A 16,981-nucleotide genomic window follows, 5' to 3' on the forward strand; every position below is an offset into this window, starting at 1 on the left:
GCAACAACCTGAAAATTTAAAATGTAAGCACTCTGGGAGTCAAACCAAACAGTTCTGCTTGTTTGATGGTGCCCACGTGCAGCACTTTGCAAAAAAAAAAAAAAAAAAAAAGTGTCAAATGCTGGTGAAATTTGAGTTTCTACTTTGTCAAATTCCCTTCTTTTCCAAGTGCCAAAACAGGCTATAAGTCGTTAAGAGTGCCTTGCCTAAGCCGCATAGTTGGGTAACAGCCATCACGATTGCTAACGTTTGCTCCGTGCTCCTTACTGCAAAATCTTACTTAAATAATGAGGTAGGTTGTTATTGTCCCCCTTTAGCCAATTAATAGCAGAATCTGGACCTTCAGATTTCCAATCCACCTCAGTGGATTTTCTGCCAAGCTGTGGCATTAGGTCCGTAATTTTTTAAAACTTCTGTTTCCTACCTCTCCAGTCCGTTTCCTTACCCGCCCTTTTGCTTGTTCTGAAGACTGCTGCAGAAAAGTGAAATAGAAAAAGCAAAATATGAAATGAAAATAAAAAAGAGGAACTCGTGTCACAAAGAAAACTAAGGCCATGTGGGCTGTGTTCTAGGCTGGGACCAAGAGTAACTTCACGGAAAAAAGTCCTCCCGACTGGTGGGAATAGGGGCGCTCCTTAGGTTATGACCGGTACTTTCCTGAACCTACTTAGAGTGGGAGGGAGGGAGGGAGGGAGGGTGGTGAAGAAGAAGACCGACGTCGCGAACAGGAAAACAGGACAGCAAGGGTGTGAGAGCGCCGGCCCGCCCGCCCCGAGCACGCGGCCCGCTCGGGCCACGTGACGCGGCCAAGATGGCCGACGGGGGAGCCAGCTGCTCGGCGGGGCGGGAGCTCGGGCCAGGGCCGGAGCAGGCGCAGGAGCCGGAGCCGGGAGAAGAGTTCGAGATCGTGGACCGGAGCCAGCTGCCGGGCCCGGGCGAGCTGCGGAGTGCAGCGAGACGGCGGGCCGCGGCGGACGGCTGGTCCGCGCCCATCCTGACCCTGGCGCGCAGGGCCACCGGCAACCTGTCGGCGAGCTGCGGGAGCGCGCTGCGTGCGGCCGCGGGACTGGGCAGCGCGGGCGGCGGCGCCGACGGCGCGGCGCCGGCAGGTAGGTCCGGCGAGCGCGTCCCGCCCGTTCTCCGCTCGGGTCAGGGGGTGGTTGGCTGTAGGAGGGCGGCAGACAAGACCCTGTTAGACTGGTCGTAAGAAGCCAGTGTGTTCACGCGCCTGGCTTCTCTTCTGATTTCTCTACACTCTGCGGCTGCGCAGAGATGAATTCGTGGCTTGGGTGGTGACTCCCACTTGTGTTCCCCAGACAACGTCGTTATATTCATTGGTGGGCCTTAAGAAAATGTACGAGTTTGAGCTCAGGTTATCTGTATGGGATTTAAAAAGCACTTAAGTAAATCCAGGACTTCTGCCGTAAATCTCAAAATGCCAGCCCAGCTCACACCTGCAGGTGTGACAGCGCATCCACTCTCCGCAAGGAGTCAAGTCACCACATTTCCCAGCCAGTAAAATGGGGAGTTTTGATTCACCCAGTGATTCCCTACAGTGCTTTCAGCCCTTGTCATTAGTGAGAAGAATGGAAACATTAAATGTGTGACTCAGTGGCCCACGGGGGGCTTGTGGCTACGTATTGCATAGTGCACTGGGGACATTTTCTTCTGCATAGGAAAGTGCTGTGGGGCAGAGCTGACTAAAGACTGGAGTGCTCTTTAAGAAGCATTAGTGTGCCTTGGAGGTTTCTTGATTCTGTCCTACCCACTGGCAACTTTTCCAGAATAGTGAATTTTGAGAATCTCAGTGGTTAAGAAAGATTAAGGAGTAAAGTTTAAAATCTGACTTCTTTTCAGATTCTGACAATGGAAAGTAGGACTAAAAGGTAATGAGGGGCTGCTCTACCCAGGAATCTGGTCCCCAATCCCTTGCCCGCTTTGTGCATGTCAGTGAGTGTTTGCACACCCACCCACTGGCAGTCAGTCCCAGAGTCAAGGCCTGGGGTCTTCTGGAGGCCTCTCAGATAGTTCATGGTAGGTAGTAAGCAAATAATGTTACCTGTTCACTGATGAATAAAATGTTCCAATGCCCAGAACAGTGCCTAGCTCAGAATAATAAATATTCGAACAAATGCCTATTTGAAAAATACTTGTTTTCCATTTATGAGCTATGAATAATAGCCAACACTTGTATTGTGCTTACTGGGTGCCAGTTATTAGTCTTAGATCTGTACATAATTCATTTAATCCTCACTGTAATCCTGCATAATAGCAGGACTGGCTTCATGGTGTGTAATCGATGCAGGCTTTGGTTAATGTGGTCCAACAGGGACAGGCACTGAGAAATGACCCATGCTTGAAATTCTTAGTAATTATATCTCTGAATTTGTGTTTTGTAAGTGAAGGAGCGAACAAAGGAGCATGTGTGGGGGTCTTGGAGTCGGACTCACGTGTGGTCCCACCTTCCACTGCCTCCGTGGGACAGGTTCTCAGCCGCCCTGGCCCACTCAGACTACCCTGGGGCACTGCTGGCCTAAGCAGGGTTGGGGTCTTGCCTTTTGAATCTTAGAGTGTCCACTGCCATGCCGCACCAGGCTGGCAGTGCCACAGCACAGTAGGCAGGCAACCGGGCCTCTCATCCTCCCCAGAGGGTGGTCCCCATCTCTGTAGGAAGGTGCAATGCCTTAGGACCCACGAAGGGGAGACTGACTTCCTCGCCTTTCCACATGGAGCCAGCCCATGTGATAGGTACCATTTTATCCCCGTTTTAGAAAGGAGGGAAACTGACTTAAAGAGTAACTTAGAAATGGCAGAGCCCATACTTGAACCAAGACACCTGCCTCTCAAGCCATGCTGTTAGTCACAACACCCCAATGCCTCGATACCTCTAAATAGTTTTATGGTAAAATGCCTTAATATATGCGTATGGATTTTTTAATTAGATTTAATATTTTAATGAAAATATTAAATAAATGCCACTCAGATCTGGCAAAAATTGTGAACATGACTGAACAAGGACTGAAATGTGGGAAACAGCTGGGAGAAGCTGTGGGCTAGTCCACGAAGGTCACCGGGATTTGGAGCCATCCAATAGGACAGGAGTGGAGGTGGCGAAAGGAGGTGGACCCGGGCACCAGGCTGGGCAGAGGCCCCCGAACAGCAGGTCAGGAGAAGACAGTGGCCCCGCTTCAGCAGGCTCATTCGTGTCTTTCCCACCAATCTGCTTCCATAAGTGATGAGGATGCAGCGTTGTCAGAGGGAGCAGTGAAGGAACAGAGGTCGAGTGTCAGCAGGCCCCATCCCAGAAAAAAATTGGGGGTAATAAAGGTTAAAGGGAAACACTGTGGAATGTTGTGGAATGCTCTGAGTATTTGTTGTACAGCATTATCCCACGTGAGGTCTGGTAGCAGCACAGCAGGCCACAGCAATTGCATTCACATAGTTGTCTTATTTGGTTTTTTATTTTTTAAATATTCTTTCTCTCTCTCTTTCTCTTTCTTTCATTTATTTATTATTGGGGAACAGTGTGTTTCTCCAGGGCCCATCAGCTCCAAGTTGTTGTGGAGGGCACAGCTCACTGGCCCTTGTGGGAATCAAACCGGCAACCCTGTTGTTCAGAGCTTGCGCTCTAAACAACTGGGCCATCCAGCCTCCCTGATTTATTTTTTTAAGATAATAAACGTGCATGGTGGGGGAAAAAAAACATCTAACCATACTAAAGAAGACTTGTATAGAGGCAGTCCTTCATTCCAGAAACTGACCTCAATCCTGTTCGATCTTTCAAAGGGTGTGTATGCTTGTAGCTATCCTTTCATCTACACAGTTTTCATGAAAACCACAGGACATACACACAAAGTTCCACATCTTGCTTTCTAGAGTGATGTCTCTTCCTAAAGGATGAATAGCAAAACATACATGTTTATGGAATTAATGAGCCCAGCACAGTGGGTACTCACTGGAGAAGGCATTCTTTGATTTTAAAATTATATTTGCCATTAAGTAGATGGTACATATTTGTGCCTTTTTCTGTTCTCTCCCATGACAAATTTTATTTTGTGCTGCAGCTCCTTCCAAAATGAAGCACAACAACTTTTTCCACTTCACATTGCTAAATTCCTTAAGTTAGCCATTAAGATAAGTGAATATTCCTGACAATTACAAAAGTGTAAAAACAGTTTCCTTTGTTGTCAGTACAAGATAACACCATACTGAACTATGTTTCAAGAAACCAAAGGGCTACTCAAAATTAAAACTCAAATCTATAAAAATCTAGTCATTCTCTAAAATTTAGAACCCAACAAAAATAACGCTTACAGCCCACTCCCCTTCCTGAGTGCTTATTCTCTAGACCAAATGTTACAACAAACTGGCAGCCCTTTGAGCTGTTTGTGGTTGGTAGTTGCGTTTTTTTCTACCCTGCACAGTATGAAACAATTTTAAAAAACATTTTTAAGGCAACTAGTAGGTTTTACATAAAAATTCAGATTACCAGCTTCTCTTGAAAACTCCGATCTGGCACTAATGACAGCATTCCTCCAGCAAGAGGGTGGCTGGCTTCGTGTTCCCTCCAGCTCAGCCTCTCTGCGTCGCTTGTTTGGGTTACAGGCCTGGCTCCTTTCTACAAGGGTCTAGGTTGAGATCCCTAATCAGATCATTTATCTGACAATTCAGTAAGTGTAGAATTCTGTGACTTTCTGTGTGTGGTGTTGAGCTGTTATTAATGAAGCTTAGAGATATTAACAGCTTGGCCAAAGTCACAAAGCTACCGTGTTTCCTCAAAAATAAGACCTAGCCGGACCATTAGCTCTAATGAGTCTTTTGGAGCAAAAATTAATATAAGACCGGGTCTTATTTTAATATAGTATAAGACCCGATCTCAATATAAGACCTGGGCTTATGTGATTTTTAATTTTTATATTAATTTTTAAATTTTTATATTAATTTTTGCTCCAAAAAACACATTAGAGCTGATGGTTCAGCTAGGTCTTATTTTTGGGGAAACACAGTAGTAAAATTGAGAGGTGGACCAGCTTAAAGATCCTTCCAGCTTGAATTTTCCATAACTCTCTAAATTGAGCATGAATGTGAGTAGCCGACTAACTGAACAGGGGGGTGGATGAGATGGTTGACATATACTGCCTTGTCCCCAGGAACGGTGTGGAGAGCCACTGCCACCCAGCTCTGACCACCTAAAACACGTCTTCACATTTTTTGCTCACATGACCTCCTGGAAAAAAAAATTCAACTTTTAAAGCTGACATAAAATTCTTGATAATTTTAAAATGAGTAATTTTCTGGCTTATTGTAAATACTGACTTTTTGAAATAAAACTGTTACATCACTTTGAAGTGTATCAAGTGGTATGTACATAAATACCTTGATTTGATAAGCACAACCATTCATCTTAAAAATAAACAAGTTATTTCATATTTTAAATATTTTTACCTTATTTTATTCCTTGAACTTGAATTTCCACTTCCATGTTTTAAAATTTTTTATTGGTCATCCAATCATATGTCTCAGCCAAAAATATGTAAATGAATTAATATTTAATAAACTTTTCTTGTAACTAAAGCTCTAAGTGTATAAAAATTTTTCTTCTGCAGTGAATTACCATTAAAATGATTAATAATGGTAAATTGATAAAAAGCATATAAATGTAATTTTATAAATAATTATACATAAATTTTCCCTGGAATTGCTTCTCTTAATGAGCTAAATGATATTGGTTTTTTCATTAGCCTGTATCTATAGATGACTATATATGATTTACTGATAAAATGTGATAGGACTAAGCATGAATTTTATTCCTTTTTTTATAGATGTGATCACTGTCAAACCTGGTTCCGATAAGAAATATAAATGGAGAATTAGATCAATGTAAAGTTATATGCCCTAAATCACATTGATCTAATGTCAGTGATTATATTTTATTTTTGACTGATGAAAATCACCTGACTTTCAGTAAATGATGCATCCTAGTCATATTAAAGAAATATATGATTTTTCAACCTCTGGGAAGTTCCAAAAAAAAGGTTTTACCAAGATTTATCAAGTGATAATTATGTGTGTAATTCTTTCATGTAGTTACCTTGTTTAACCCAGAACACTCAAAATGGTGGGGGACATCTAAATATTGCTTATTTCATTACACCTTTGCCGATAAAGTACATATTTTTTGACAAAAAGACTTAGTTTACATGTACTTCAAATCCATTTTTATCAAAAACTTGGAGCTACAGTTTTGGCTCATTTAATTTATGGAACATGTCCATCAAGTTAATGGCACGCCCTAGGGTACTAAGAGTATTGAGACTGGCTGAAAATAATTACATATTTATATTTGTGGGGGGGGATTTTTTTTTAACTTTCTAAATTCAGATACCGAGCAGAGGGCTAGAAATCAACCCCCTCCTCAACACCAGTTTTCCCTAAGTGCAGTAAAGCAATGAGAGACTGGAAGCTTTTCATGCTGTTGGTGGCTTGATTAATCATGGAATGAGGCTTCACCCCCATGTGGGTGTGTGGGATCCCAAGTCAATGCATCAAGAGGAAGATATGGGGTAGGGAGTGAATTGACACTCTTCTGTGGACTCAGAGAAGAAAGAGTTCCTGTGAAACATGAAGACCTGGGAATTGATTTCTTTAAAACACCTGCACCTGCCTAGCCCTCTGCAAGACTTCCTGGATATGTATTCTGATTGGAAGACCACTAGTTCATAGACCTGGGCCCAGGGTCTTATGTAATGTTAAATATTTACAAATTGCTTGTATGGTTATTGATTGGTCTATTCAGGATTTCTCCTTCCTTTTGATAAGGTTTTACAATTTTTATTTACTTTGCCTATCCATTTCATTAAAGTTTTCAAATTTATAAATGTAATACATAGCATTCTTTCAAAATTTAAAAATAATTAAACAAGGGCCGGCCCGGTGGTCCGGGTGGTTGGAGCTCCATGCTCCTGACTCCGAGGGCTGCCGGTTCGATTCCCACATGGGCCAGTGAGTGGGCTATCAGCCACAAGATTGCCGGTTCAACTCCTCAAGTCCCGTAAGGGATGGTGGGCTCCGCCCTCTGCAACTAAGATTGAACACAGCACCTTGAGTTGAGCTGCCTCCCGATTGGCTCAGTTGGTTGGAGCACAGGCTCTCAACCACAAGGTTGCCAGTTCGATTCCTTGAGTCCCACAAGGGATGGTGGGCAGCGCCCGCTGCAACTAAAGACTGAACTTGGCACCTTGAGTTGAGCTGCATCCCAGATGGCTCAGATGGTTGGAGCGCGTCCTCTCAACCACAAGGTTGCCAGTTCGACTGGCGCAAGGGATGGTGGGCTGCGCCCCCTGCAACTAGCAAGGGCAACTGGACCTGGAGCTGAGCTGCGCCCTCCACAACTAAGACTGAAAGGACAACAACTTGAAGCTGAACGGCACCCTCCACGACTAGGATTGAGGGGACAACGGCTTGACGTGGAGAAAAGTCCTGGAAGCACACACTGTTCCCCAATAAAGTCCTGTTAAAAAAAATAATAATAATTAAACAACCCCCACCCAAATGCTTTATTTAACCCATTTTTCTCTCTTCACAACTGATATGAAATGTTTAAACCAATTTCTCTTTCCCAGGAGGTGTCTTAGGTTTTGCCGAGAAAATTGAGAATATTGAATCCCAAACTGTCTCAAGTCTCAATATTTACTTATTAGCAAATGCCTTTATTATAAATTCACAGTAATAATATCGTCCTTTTCAATTTAGCTACACATATACCGAGGGTGCCAAAAAAATGCGGACACTTTGGTCAACATTGCTCAAACAGTAGTTCACTGTAATCAGAAGTGTCTGGACACGGATGGTAACCACTTTGAGCACCTCTTGTAATTGCAGAAGTTAAATGTGACTTATATTCATCTTTTGTTATCAGTACATATTGAGTATTACAATTTCCATACAGTTTTCCTTTCTTAAAATGTGTATACCTTTTTTGGTACCTTCCATATATGCTGCTCTTCTGTGTCCATATTAATGTCATTGAACGTTAATCCACAGTTAACGTCCAAAATACACAGATCAATCCAAATTAAGGTTTAACAAACAAGTCACAGACTACTAGGAGACAATAAACATGACAATTCTGTAGTAATCAGACAATAGCAAACTAAAAAAATACGATCCCCCGCCCCACTTCCAATTCGCGAATATTTGAAAGGTGGAAGGTCGGTGCGCAGGCGGAGAGGAGGGGCGCGCCGCACCAGGTCGGGCCCCCTTCCTGCTCGGGGTTATTTTTCCTGCCATGACTGTTTGGGTCTACATTTTTATCTAATTTCTAGAATGACAATTTCCTGGGTTTGAGGGGACATGTGGTAAGCGTTTGTCATGGATACTGTGGGGACAGAACCCCAAAAAGCAGTTTCCAGGCTCTCGGCCTCACATAGAAAGGTGCTGGCTCAGGTAGTATATGGCCATCGACTGTGATCAAATGGCCATCAGTTGTGGCTAGTTGGCCGTCAGCTGTAACCAGTGAGCCATTGGCCACTAAGATAACCGCCGTGGCTAGCCCCTAGAAAATGGGAGCTAGCAAGAAGATGGTGGCTGAGCCTGCAAGCAGCGCAGTGAGGGTTGAGAATTGTGTGGCTCCTGGTTCCTGTGTCTCCAACCCAGCCGCCAGCGAGAGTATAGAGCTGTGACTCCCCTACCTATGGCCCCGTGGGTGTTCCTTTTTGGCCTCACCGTGTCCTGCGTTCTTGTGTGGGGAGCGGGAGCAGAGACCCGGACGCCCTGCAGGACAGATACCTAATACTGACTGAAGACTTTTTTTAACCTTCAAAACAAAACAAGGTTAATGAGGATGAAATGGAAAGACTGGTGAATTTATTTTATTCGAACGGTTTTAGTTACAAAAAAGTGTAAAACTCGTAATTGGCCACTAATTGTGGGCAAAAGGCGGGCAACAACGAGAATTTGAGCCTGAACCGGAGGCACTGTCAGGCAACCCTACAGGCCTAAGAAGCCGCCTGGGCAATGGCGGGACCACCGCCCCCGCCAGACAGCGTAAAATGGCGCCCGCCACCTTCGTGGGCGTGGCCCAGGGCTAGGCTCGTCCAATAGAAGCGTCCGGGGGCGGAACACTTTCCCAACCCGCCCTTTCGCTTGGGGCAGGGCTTCCAGGAGTTTGCGCCTTTCGGTGGGTAGAAAACTGAATACCAAGTGTAGGAGAGGCCAATCGCGGCGAGTCTTGTTAGAGACGTCGCCTTAGCAACGCGCAGAGCCGCCTGAGAGGCCTCGGGAGTCTGACCCTACACCTAGTTGTGGTTGTGACCTCCAGGGATCAGGGTCCGGGTGCTGCGAACCCCAGTTATCCGCACATCTGCGCTCCTGGCAGACCAACTGCTCCCTGCCCGTCTTGCCTCCGTTGTCCCACGTCTAACCTCTTAACCCCGGAACACAGTCCACTAACGCAGCTGTCCCTGCTTCTGCCCCACAGCTTCCAAGGGCCAGATGATGGAGGAGCGGGCCAACTTGATGCACATGATGAAACTCAGCATCAAGGTCTTGCTCCAGTCCGCCCTGAGCCTGGGCCGCAGCCTGGATGCGGACCATGCCCCCTTACAGCAATTCTTTGTGGTGATGGAGCACTGCCTCAAACATGGGCTGAAAGGTGAGCCTGGGGGCGTTCGGGGTGGGGGGCCGTGGGGGGAGTTAAGTTAGGCTAGCTGTTGCTCAGCATGTACTCAGCAGTGCCAAACATTGTTCTGAGGTGCTGGGATAACAGCAATGTACAAAACAGACAAGATCCCGGCCCACACTACGCGACGTTCTTGAGCATCGTTGTCCAGTAGAAATTGCCATGCAAGCCACATGAGCAGTTTCTAATGTTCTACCATAGTAGCTGTGTTAAGAAAAGAAATAAATGAAATTAATTTTAATGATATATTTTATTGAACCCAATATATCCAAAATATTATCATTTTGACACACAGTCATCATTAAAAAGCCGTATTAATGAGATATTTTGCATTCCTCTTCTATAGTAAGGCTTAAAAATCCACTGTGCTCGACATCTACAGCACATCTCAATTGCACTACCAGCTACAGTTCAAGTGCTCAGTAGCACATGTGGCTAGTGACTTCCTTGGACAGCACAGTTCTGGAGGAGGAGACAGACAATAAATTCAGAAACTAATCAACATAACTACAAAATGCTACAAATTCAAGGAAGCAAAGTGGGTTAGATGATAGAGAATCAAGGAAAAAAACCTTTCAGCGAGAGTGAGAGGGGAAGATCTTTCTGGGGAGATAAAATGTGAGCTGATACCTGCAGGAGGAGACGGAGTCCTCCATGCAAAGATTTGGGGAAAGCAAAAAAACAGATGCAGAGGTCCTGAGTGGGACCAGTCTTGGTTTGAGGAAGACACCAGGTAACTGAGATGTGCTGAGAGGGAGGAGATGAGGTCCGGGAGGTGGGAAGAGCTGGGTCATGTCGGTCATTTAAGGTCCAGTGAGGAACTGATTTTATTATTTTATTCCAAGAGTATGATGTGACTTACATTTTTAAAAGAACTTTCAGTTACGTGGAGTACAGATCGTAAGGGTGGAGAGGTGACCATGTTAGAGCAGGAAGATTCCTTAGGAGGTTATTACAGCAGTTCAGATGAGGGATGGTGGTAATGTTCATTTGAAACCAAGACTGATTTTGGCATCAGATAGGAAGGAGGAAGGGGAAAGATTTCCCAGGTGATCATGTGAGGCACTTGTTTTATTTCATGGCAACAAGTAAAATACTTGGAGAAAGAGCAGAGTGGGTAGATCAGACAGTCCCTGTCTCCAGAGGAGGGGAGAGCTCTCCCAGTCCACAAGACTAAATCAGAAGAATTAAGTGGAAAGATGAATCTGAACCATTCATTTGGCTTTTGGGAAAGAGCCTGTGGGCCCCTGAAGACATTTTGCATCTTGTTCTTATGTATAACACTTTTGTTTTCCCTTTTAGTTAAGAAGAGTTTTATTGGCCAAAATAAGTCTTTCTTTGGTCCTTTGGAGCTGGTGGAGAAACTTTGTCCAGAAGCATCAGATATAGCCACTAGTGTCAGAAATCTGCCAGAATTAAAGTGAGTGAAAAGTCATTACACTAATTTGATGTTTAAAAAAAAATCCCTTATATTTACCTATTTCTCAATTCCTTGCTGATAAACTATTTTCTAATTTAGAACAAATTGCAGCATGAGCGACACTCTGCTTAGAATTTAGTCCTAGCTCTGCTTCTCATTATCCACACAATCTTGAACAAGATTTACCCTGAGCCTCAGTTTCCTTTTCTTTAAAATGGGGATTGTGATGCTTGTCACACAAGGTCAAATAGGCTGAAAATGCATTGTCACATGAGGAGCAGTTATAGGAGGAAAAGGAGTCACATTCCTGGAATCACTACTTCCGATACATCTGGGCAGTTTTTCTGAATAATACCATTCAGGCCAGATTTTAGATTCCAGGACAAGAGACATTTGTGAAAAGGCTAGGACTAACAAATCATTTGCTGTATCTGGGTTTGCCCTTGGTATCCCGACCATCGGCTCCAAATCAAACACTGGACAGAGCACAAAGAAGGTGTCATCATGGAATCTACATTTAAAAGGGACTCTAGAGATTCTTGGGCCTGTGCAAAAGAGCCCCCTGCAACTGTCCAGCCTCTGCCTGACCCTTCTCCTGTGGAGCCAACCTGTTCCGTTTTCAGATAGTAATAATAATATTAATAATTCTAGCCACCATCTACTAAGGGCCTGCCATGTACCAGGTATCCTGCTAAGGACATTCTGTTACCTCATTTAATTCTCTACAACAAGCCTCTAGGAATGCCGTTCGTAGGTATCCCCGTGGACAAGCATGGACTTAGGCGCAGAGTGGGTAAGTTGCCCAAGGTCCCTTGGCAAGAAGTGAGTGGTAGCCAGGAAGAGAACACAGGTCTGTTGGACTCTGAAACCTGCTGAATGTCCCTAAACTCCGTCGCTGCGGAGTCCTGTGAAATACGTGAGTTGCAGGACAGCATGTATAGCATGGCGATTTTTTTTGTAAAAAGGGGAGAAAAAATGAGAATTTATATTTGTTTTCACGTGCATAAAAATGTTTTGGAGGTAAATATAAACTAAAAACAGTATATTAATGTATGGGGTAGGGGAGCAGGGGAAAAAATGAAATATTAAACTGTACGTACTGTTTTGTAGCCTTTCCATTTAGTATTTAGATGTTAAACCTCTTTCCGTTTGAAAGACTCATCCATCCATAACACCGTTTCTGAGATGGGCACATAGCATTGCATTGTATAGCTCATTTCTTTAACATCCCTGTGAGCTTTGTAGTTGTCTTCAGATTCTCATTATCCAACCAGCACGGTGGTGACCCGAACACATCTCCTGTGGAGGTCCTAAATTGCATCCTTAGGATATGTTACTAGAGTAGGGTTTGCATCCAGTGGCCATCCAACTGCCTGCTAGAAGACTTCTGCCAGTTTGCACCCCGCTGAGCTGCATGTGTCAGTGTCCACCTTCCACTCATGCCAACGTTAAATACCTGTTCCTCTAACTTTATTTCCTTTCCTTTTAACTCTGGTTAAATATCATTTATTTGCCAGGGCAGGGGATTGGGGGGTGGCATTGGTGTTCAAAGCCTTTTGTGTTGGTGAAGTGAGGTTAACCCTTGTGGGCCTGACTCCTGACACCCACCCAGGTGCACAGCAAGGCCTCAGCCCTGCGAGCCCCGTCTGATGCAGTATTGATCACAGCAGCTCCTCCATACTGTGTTTCCCCGAAAACAAGACCGGGTCTTATATAAAGGTTTGCTCCAAAAGACTCATTAGGGCTTATGTTCAGGGGATGTCCTCCTGAAAAATCATGTTAGGGCTTATTTTCCAGTTAGGTCTTATTTTCAGGGAAACACGGTATGTTCCTGGATGTTACAAATGCAGTTACTCTGCTTAGAACAGAATCTTCTTTTCCTTAAGCAAGTGTTAGATCGATAGTTGGGAGGCTGTTTTTCTTCTAAAGTTTAAAGCAGGCCTTTTCAAAATTGCACCTGTGAGCTGATGCCTTAGAAACCTTGTGAGATTTCAACACTTTAACAAGCATTAATGATGGTCTATGTATTAATCTTCTGAAAAAATATCCATTATACAATACTAATATTTCCTGACTCCCTGTGAAATTTTATTAATATGTGCAGTTTTATCTGATTGTATTCTAGAAATCAGATTTTTGTGGCTTAAGATTTTCTTTCCTGTGGAATCTAAAGAACAGAATGAATGAGCAAACAAAACAGAAATATAGAGATATAGAGAAAAAAACTGATAGTTGCTAGATGGGAGGTGGGCGAGGATGGAGGAGAAGGTGAGGGGATTAGAAAGTACAAATTGGTAGTCACAAAATAGTCAAGGGGATGTGAAATACAGTATGGGGATATAATTAATAATGTTGTAAAGATCACGTAAAGTGGCAGATGGGTACTGGACTTATCAGGTACTGGACTTATCAGGGGATCACTTCATAAACTGTGTAGATGCCTGACCACTGCACTGTACATGTGAAGCTGAAGTAGAATAATATTAAATGTCAACTATAACTAAACATATAGGTATATATAGACACAGGATGTGGAGTGTAGCACAGGGAAGGTAGTCAGTGGTATTGTAACGATGTCAGATGGGTAGTAGATTAAGGGGGGTTATTACTTTGTGAGGGGTATAATGTCTATTACATTGTTTTGTACACCTGAAACTAATTTAAAGAAGTTACATGTAAATATCATGGAGACTGAAACCCTAAAAGTAGTGCAAATAGTGAGGAACATAGGGTTAACTCCTGAATTTTAAGAAAAATATATGCCAACAATATTTTAATTAACTTGAAATTATTATATCACTGATGTAATTTATTTATCACCAAGTGGTATTAAAATGTTTATTGGCAATCCTGAGTACATGTATTAGTGATAGCAATAAAAACATTTGTACTGGGGAAAAAAAAGATTTTCTTTTCCTTTTTTGTCAAAAAAATAAATAAGTAAAACATGACCATGACACAAAGTTTAAACAGTACCCAGAGGTGTGTCATGAGCCATTGCTTGGCCTTCCCAGATGGTGTGTTCCCTCAGCCCCCAGAGCAGCTGTTCTTACACGGTCCTCTGCATTCACAAGCCGACTATGTGTATCTGGCTAAATTGGTTTTTTCCTTTGTTTTTTGTTGTTATTGTTATGTCACAACAGTTTGATTCTCCGTTTGAATTCTAGGACAGCTGTGGGAAGAGGCAGAGCTTGGCTTTATCTTGCACTTATGCAAAAGAAACTGGCAGATTATCTGAAACTGCTTATAGACAATAAACACCTCTTAAGGTATTTCATCACCTGTCTTTACTTGTCGTTTGCTTTGTAAATAATTAGAACATAGTTCTGTAGATCATTTTGAATTAAAACAGGAGTCTATAATGTACAGAGCTTTTATTCTAATTATTATTTCTCATAAATGTTCTGTGACTTAGTTTCAAAATAGTGCTAGTTCATTTTTTTTTTTTTTAAGATTTTATTGGGGAAGGGGAACAGGACTTTATTGGGGAACAGTGTGTACTTCCAGGCCTTTTTTCCAAGTCAAGTTGTTGTCCTTTCAATCTTAGTTGTGGAGGGTGCCTTCAGCTTCAAGTTGTTGTCCTTTCAGTCTTAGTTGTGGAGGGCGCAGCTCAGCTCCAGGTCCAGTTGCCGTTGTTAGTTGCAGGGGGCACAGCCCACCATCCCTTGCAGGAGTTGAACCGGCAACCTTGTGGTTGAGAGGACACACTCCAACCAACTGAGCCATCTGGGAGCTCAGCGGCAGCTCAGCTCAAGGTGCCGTGTTCAATCTTAGTTGCAGGGGCCAGAGCCCACCAACCCTTGCGGGACTCGAGGAATTGAACTGGCAACCTTGTGGTTGAGAGCCCACTGGCCCATGTGGGAATCAAACCGGCAGCCTTCGGAGTTAGGAGCTTGGAGCTCTAACCACCTGAGCCACCGGGCTGGCCCCGCTAGTTCATTTTTTGAGCACTGATATCTGAAAGTCAGTATAAATGAAGATTTATATTTTCATTTTGAAAGTCAAGATAATTCTTCAAAATACTTAAGATTATGTAACTGACAACATACTACATTCAGTTTCAACCAAATTATATTTATTAGATTGGATGATAATAGGATGACTTTAGAACTAGATGCAGTGGGCAATTTTAAAGTATAAAAACCCTGGTTTTTGTAATACATTATCTATTTTAGGATTCCATATCCAGTTTGTAAAATTTTATGTCTCCTAACATCAGTAAAGACTAGCTATCTCTGAAATGTATGACTGGTTCATATTTGATATTTATAACTGTAAGCAAAAATATTCATTGTGAAAGGAATTTTCTCTAGAATATGAGAATTTATAAGTGAAGAATCTCTCTAGAGTTAATTCTCTTATCTAATTGAGATAAAAATATCTCTTACTGTATGGCCTGCCACCCAAAATTTTTCGTTGTTTTCAAGCCATGGCTTATTGAATATATCTTTACATTGAATTCTGATTTCAAATATTTCCTGTCCTTTGTACTTTGAGCACAGTTACACTGAGTAACTTTGAGGTACAGTTTTGTCCTAAGGAACTAATTCTTAAGAGTAAGTTCTCATGCGTCCCCCCCGCACACACTGGTGACCAGAAGCAGTCATAGATGGGCGGGTGGAGCCCCACTGCAAATTGCTGAGGTGACTGGGCGGTAAGGAAGGGAAAGCAGCTGGTGTTGCTCCAAGGGACACGTGGAAGAGGGAAGAATTTTATTCTTGAATGTGGGGGCACTGTGGGATCCACTTCTGTTGACACGACAGTAAGTGTAGAAGCTCACAGCAATGCAGAAGAAGGAACAGTGGGGACAGGAGGGGCCGAGTGATGGTCAGGAACTCAGGAGCCAAGAGATGAGAGGGATTGGGGTCCAGGGTCCAAATCCGGGAATTAACCTTAGACCACAGGCGGGAGGAGAAGGAATAGCAGCACTTGCAGTGGCAGAGGGAAATGAAAGGCAGAAGGAAATTCCCACAAAGGAGCTTCTGGCAGCCAGGCCAGGAGCCGAGAGCTGAAAAGGCAGGGCTCAGCTCGGTGGGGAGAGCGGTGGAGAAGGCATTCCTGAGCAGCTCCCCGGCCTTCACTCTTTTCCAGTGAGTTCTATGAGCCCGAGGCATTGATGATGGAGGAAGAGGGGATGGTGATCGTTGGTCTGCTGGTGGGACTCAATGTTCTTGATGCCAATCTCTGCTTAAAAGGAGAAGACTTGGATTCTCAGGTAAAATTTGGGCTCCAGATGGAACGCCTTTTCCAGGCCAGGGATCTTACACAGGATCTGCCAATAGTGCTGAATCTAAGAAACGGACAAAGGGCGTCTAATGGAGGGCTGTGCAAGGTGCTGTGCTGGGCAGAGGGGAGAGCTGGAGACAGGTGAAGAGAGAGTTTGGGCAGAGGCACCCAGAAGGCACGGCATGTTGGGAACAGGAAAACCGTTCTCCGTGGCTGGAACACAGGATGCTCCGTGAGTGAGGCGAAGGGGGCTCCATCGGGCCATGGGAAAAGCTTAGCGTTGTCCCTTGAGCTTTGCGAAGTGGTTGGAGGCTTTTAAACAGAACACTGAAATGATCAGGCCAGGGTTTAAGAAAGATCAGTCTAGCAATATCCAGGGCATGAGTTAGAAGTGGCCAAGAATAGACAGCAAAAACATTGAGTAGAAGTCTAGAAGTCCCATAAGGTTGGATGTGGAGTTGGGAGAGAGAGTCAGGAAAGATTTGGGAAATCACGTTGATAAAATGGGGCGCAAAGCAACATAGTAAGGTGCAGAGTGCCCTGTGTGGTGGGGCGGCCCTCTTAGGATGGGCTTTCCTGCGGCATGGGACCAGGTGACCAGGGCTGAGGCCTGAACTCCCGGCCGCGAGACCTGTAAATATCTGAGGGGAACAGAC

General features: G+C 43.9%; 1 protein-coding gene across 3 annotated transcripts in view; it reads left to right on the forward strand.

Moving 5' to 3' along the window:
- Positions 1-771: 771 nt before the first annotated feature.
- RUFY1 (RUN and FYVE domain containing 1) overlaps positions 772-16,981 on the forward strand; it is a 43,569-nt gene continuing 27,359 nt past the window's right edge. The window contains exons 1-5 of one of the 3 annotated variants that reach the window (XM_033096664.1): positions 772-1,109; positions 9,479-9,652; positions 10,982-11,099; positions 14,267-14,368; positions 16,191-16,314. In XM_033096664.1, coding sequence (XP_032952555.1) covers positions 812-1,109; positions 9,479-9,652; positions 10,982-11,099; positions 14,267-14,368; positions 16,191-16,314 — 816 coding nt within the window. In that variant the 5' untranslated portion in view covers positions 772-811. Of the gene's footprint in view, positions 1,110-9,214; positions 9,327-9,478; positions 9,653-10,981; positions 11,100-14,266; positions 14,369-16,190; positions 16,315-16,981 lie in introns of those variants that run through there. The other 2 variants (XM_033096665.1, XM_033096666.1) reach the window with 2 other exon arrangements.

This window comes from Rhinolophus ferrumequinum, chromosome 24, assembly GCF_004115265.2.
Source record: "Rhinolophus ferrumequinum isolate MPI-CBG mRhiFer1 chromosome 24, mRhiFer1_v1.p, whole genome shotgun sequence".
NCBI lineage: Eukaryota > Metazoa > Chordata > Mammalia > Chiroptera > Rhinolophidae > Rhinolophus > Rhinolophus ferrumequinum.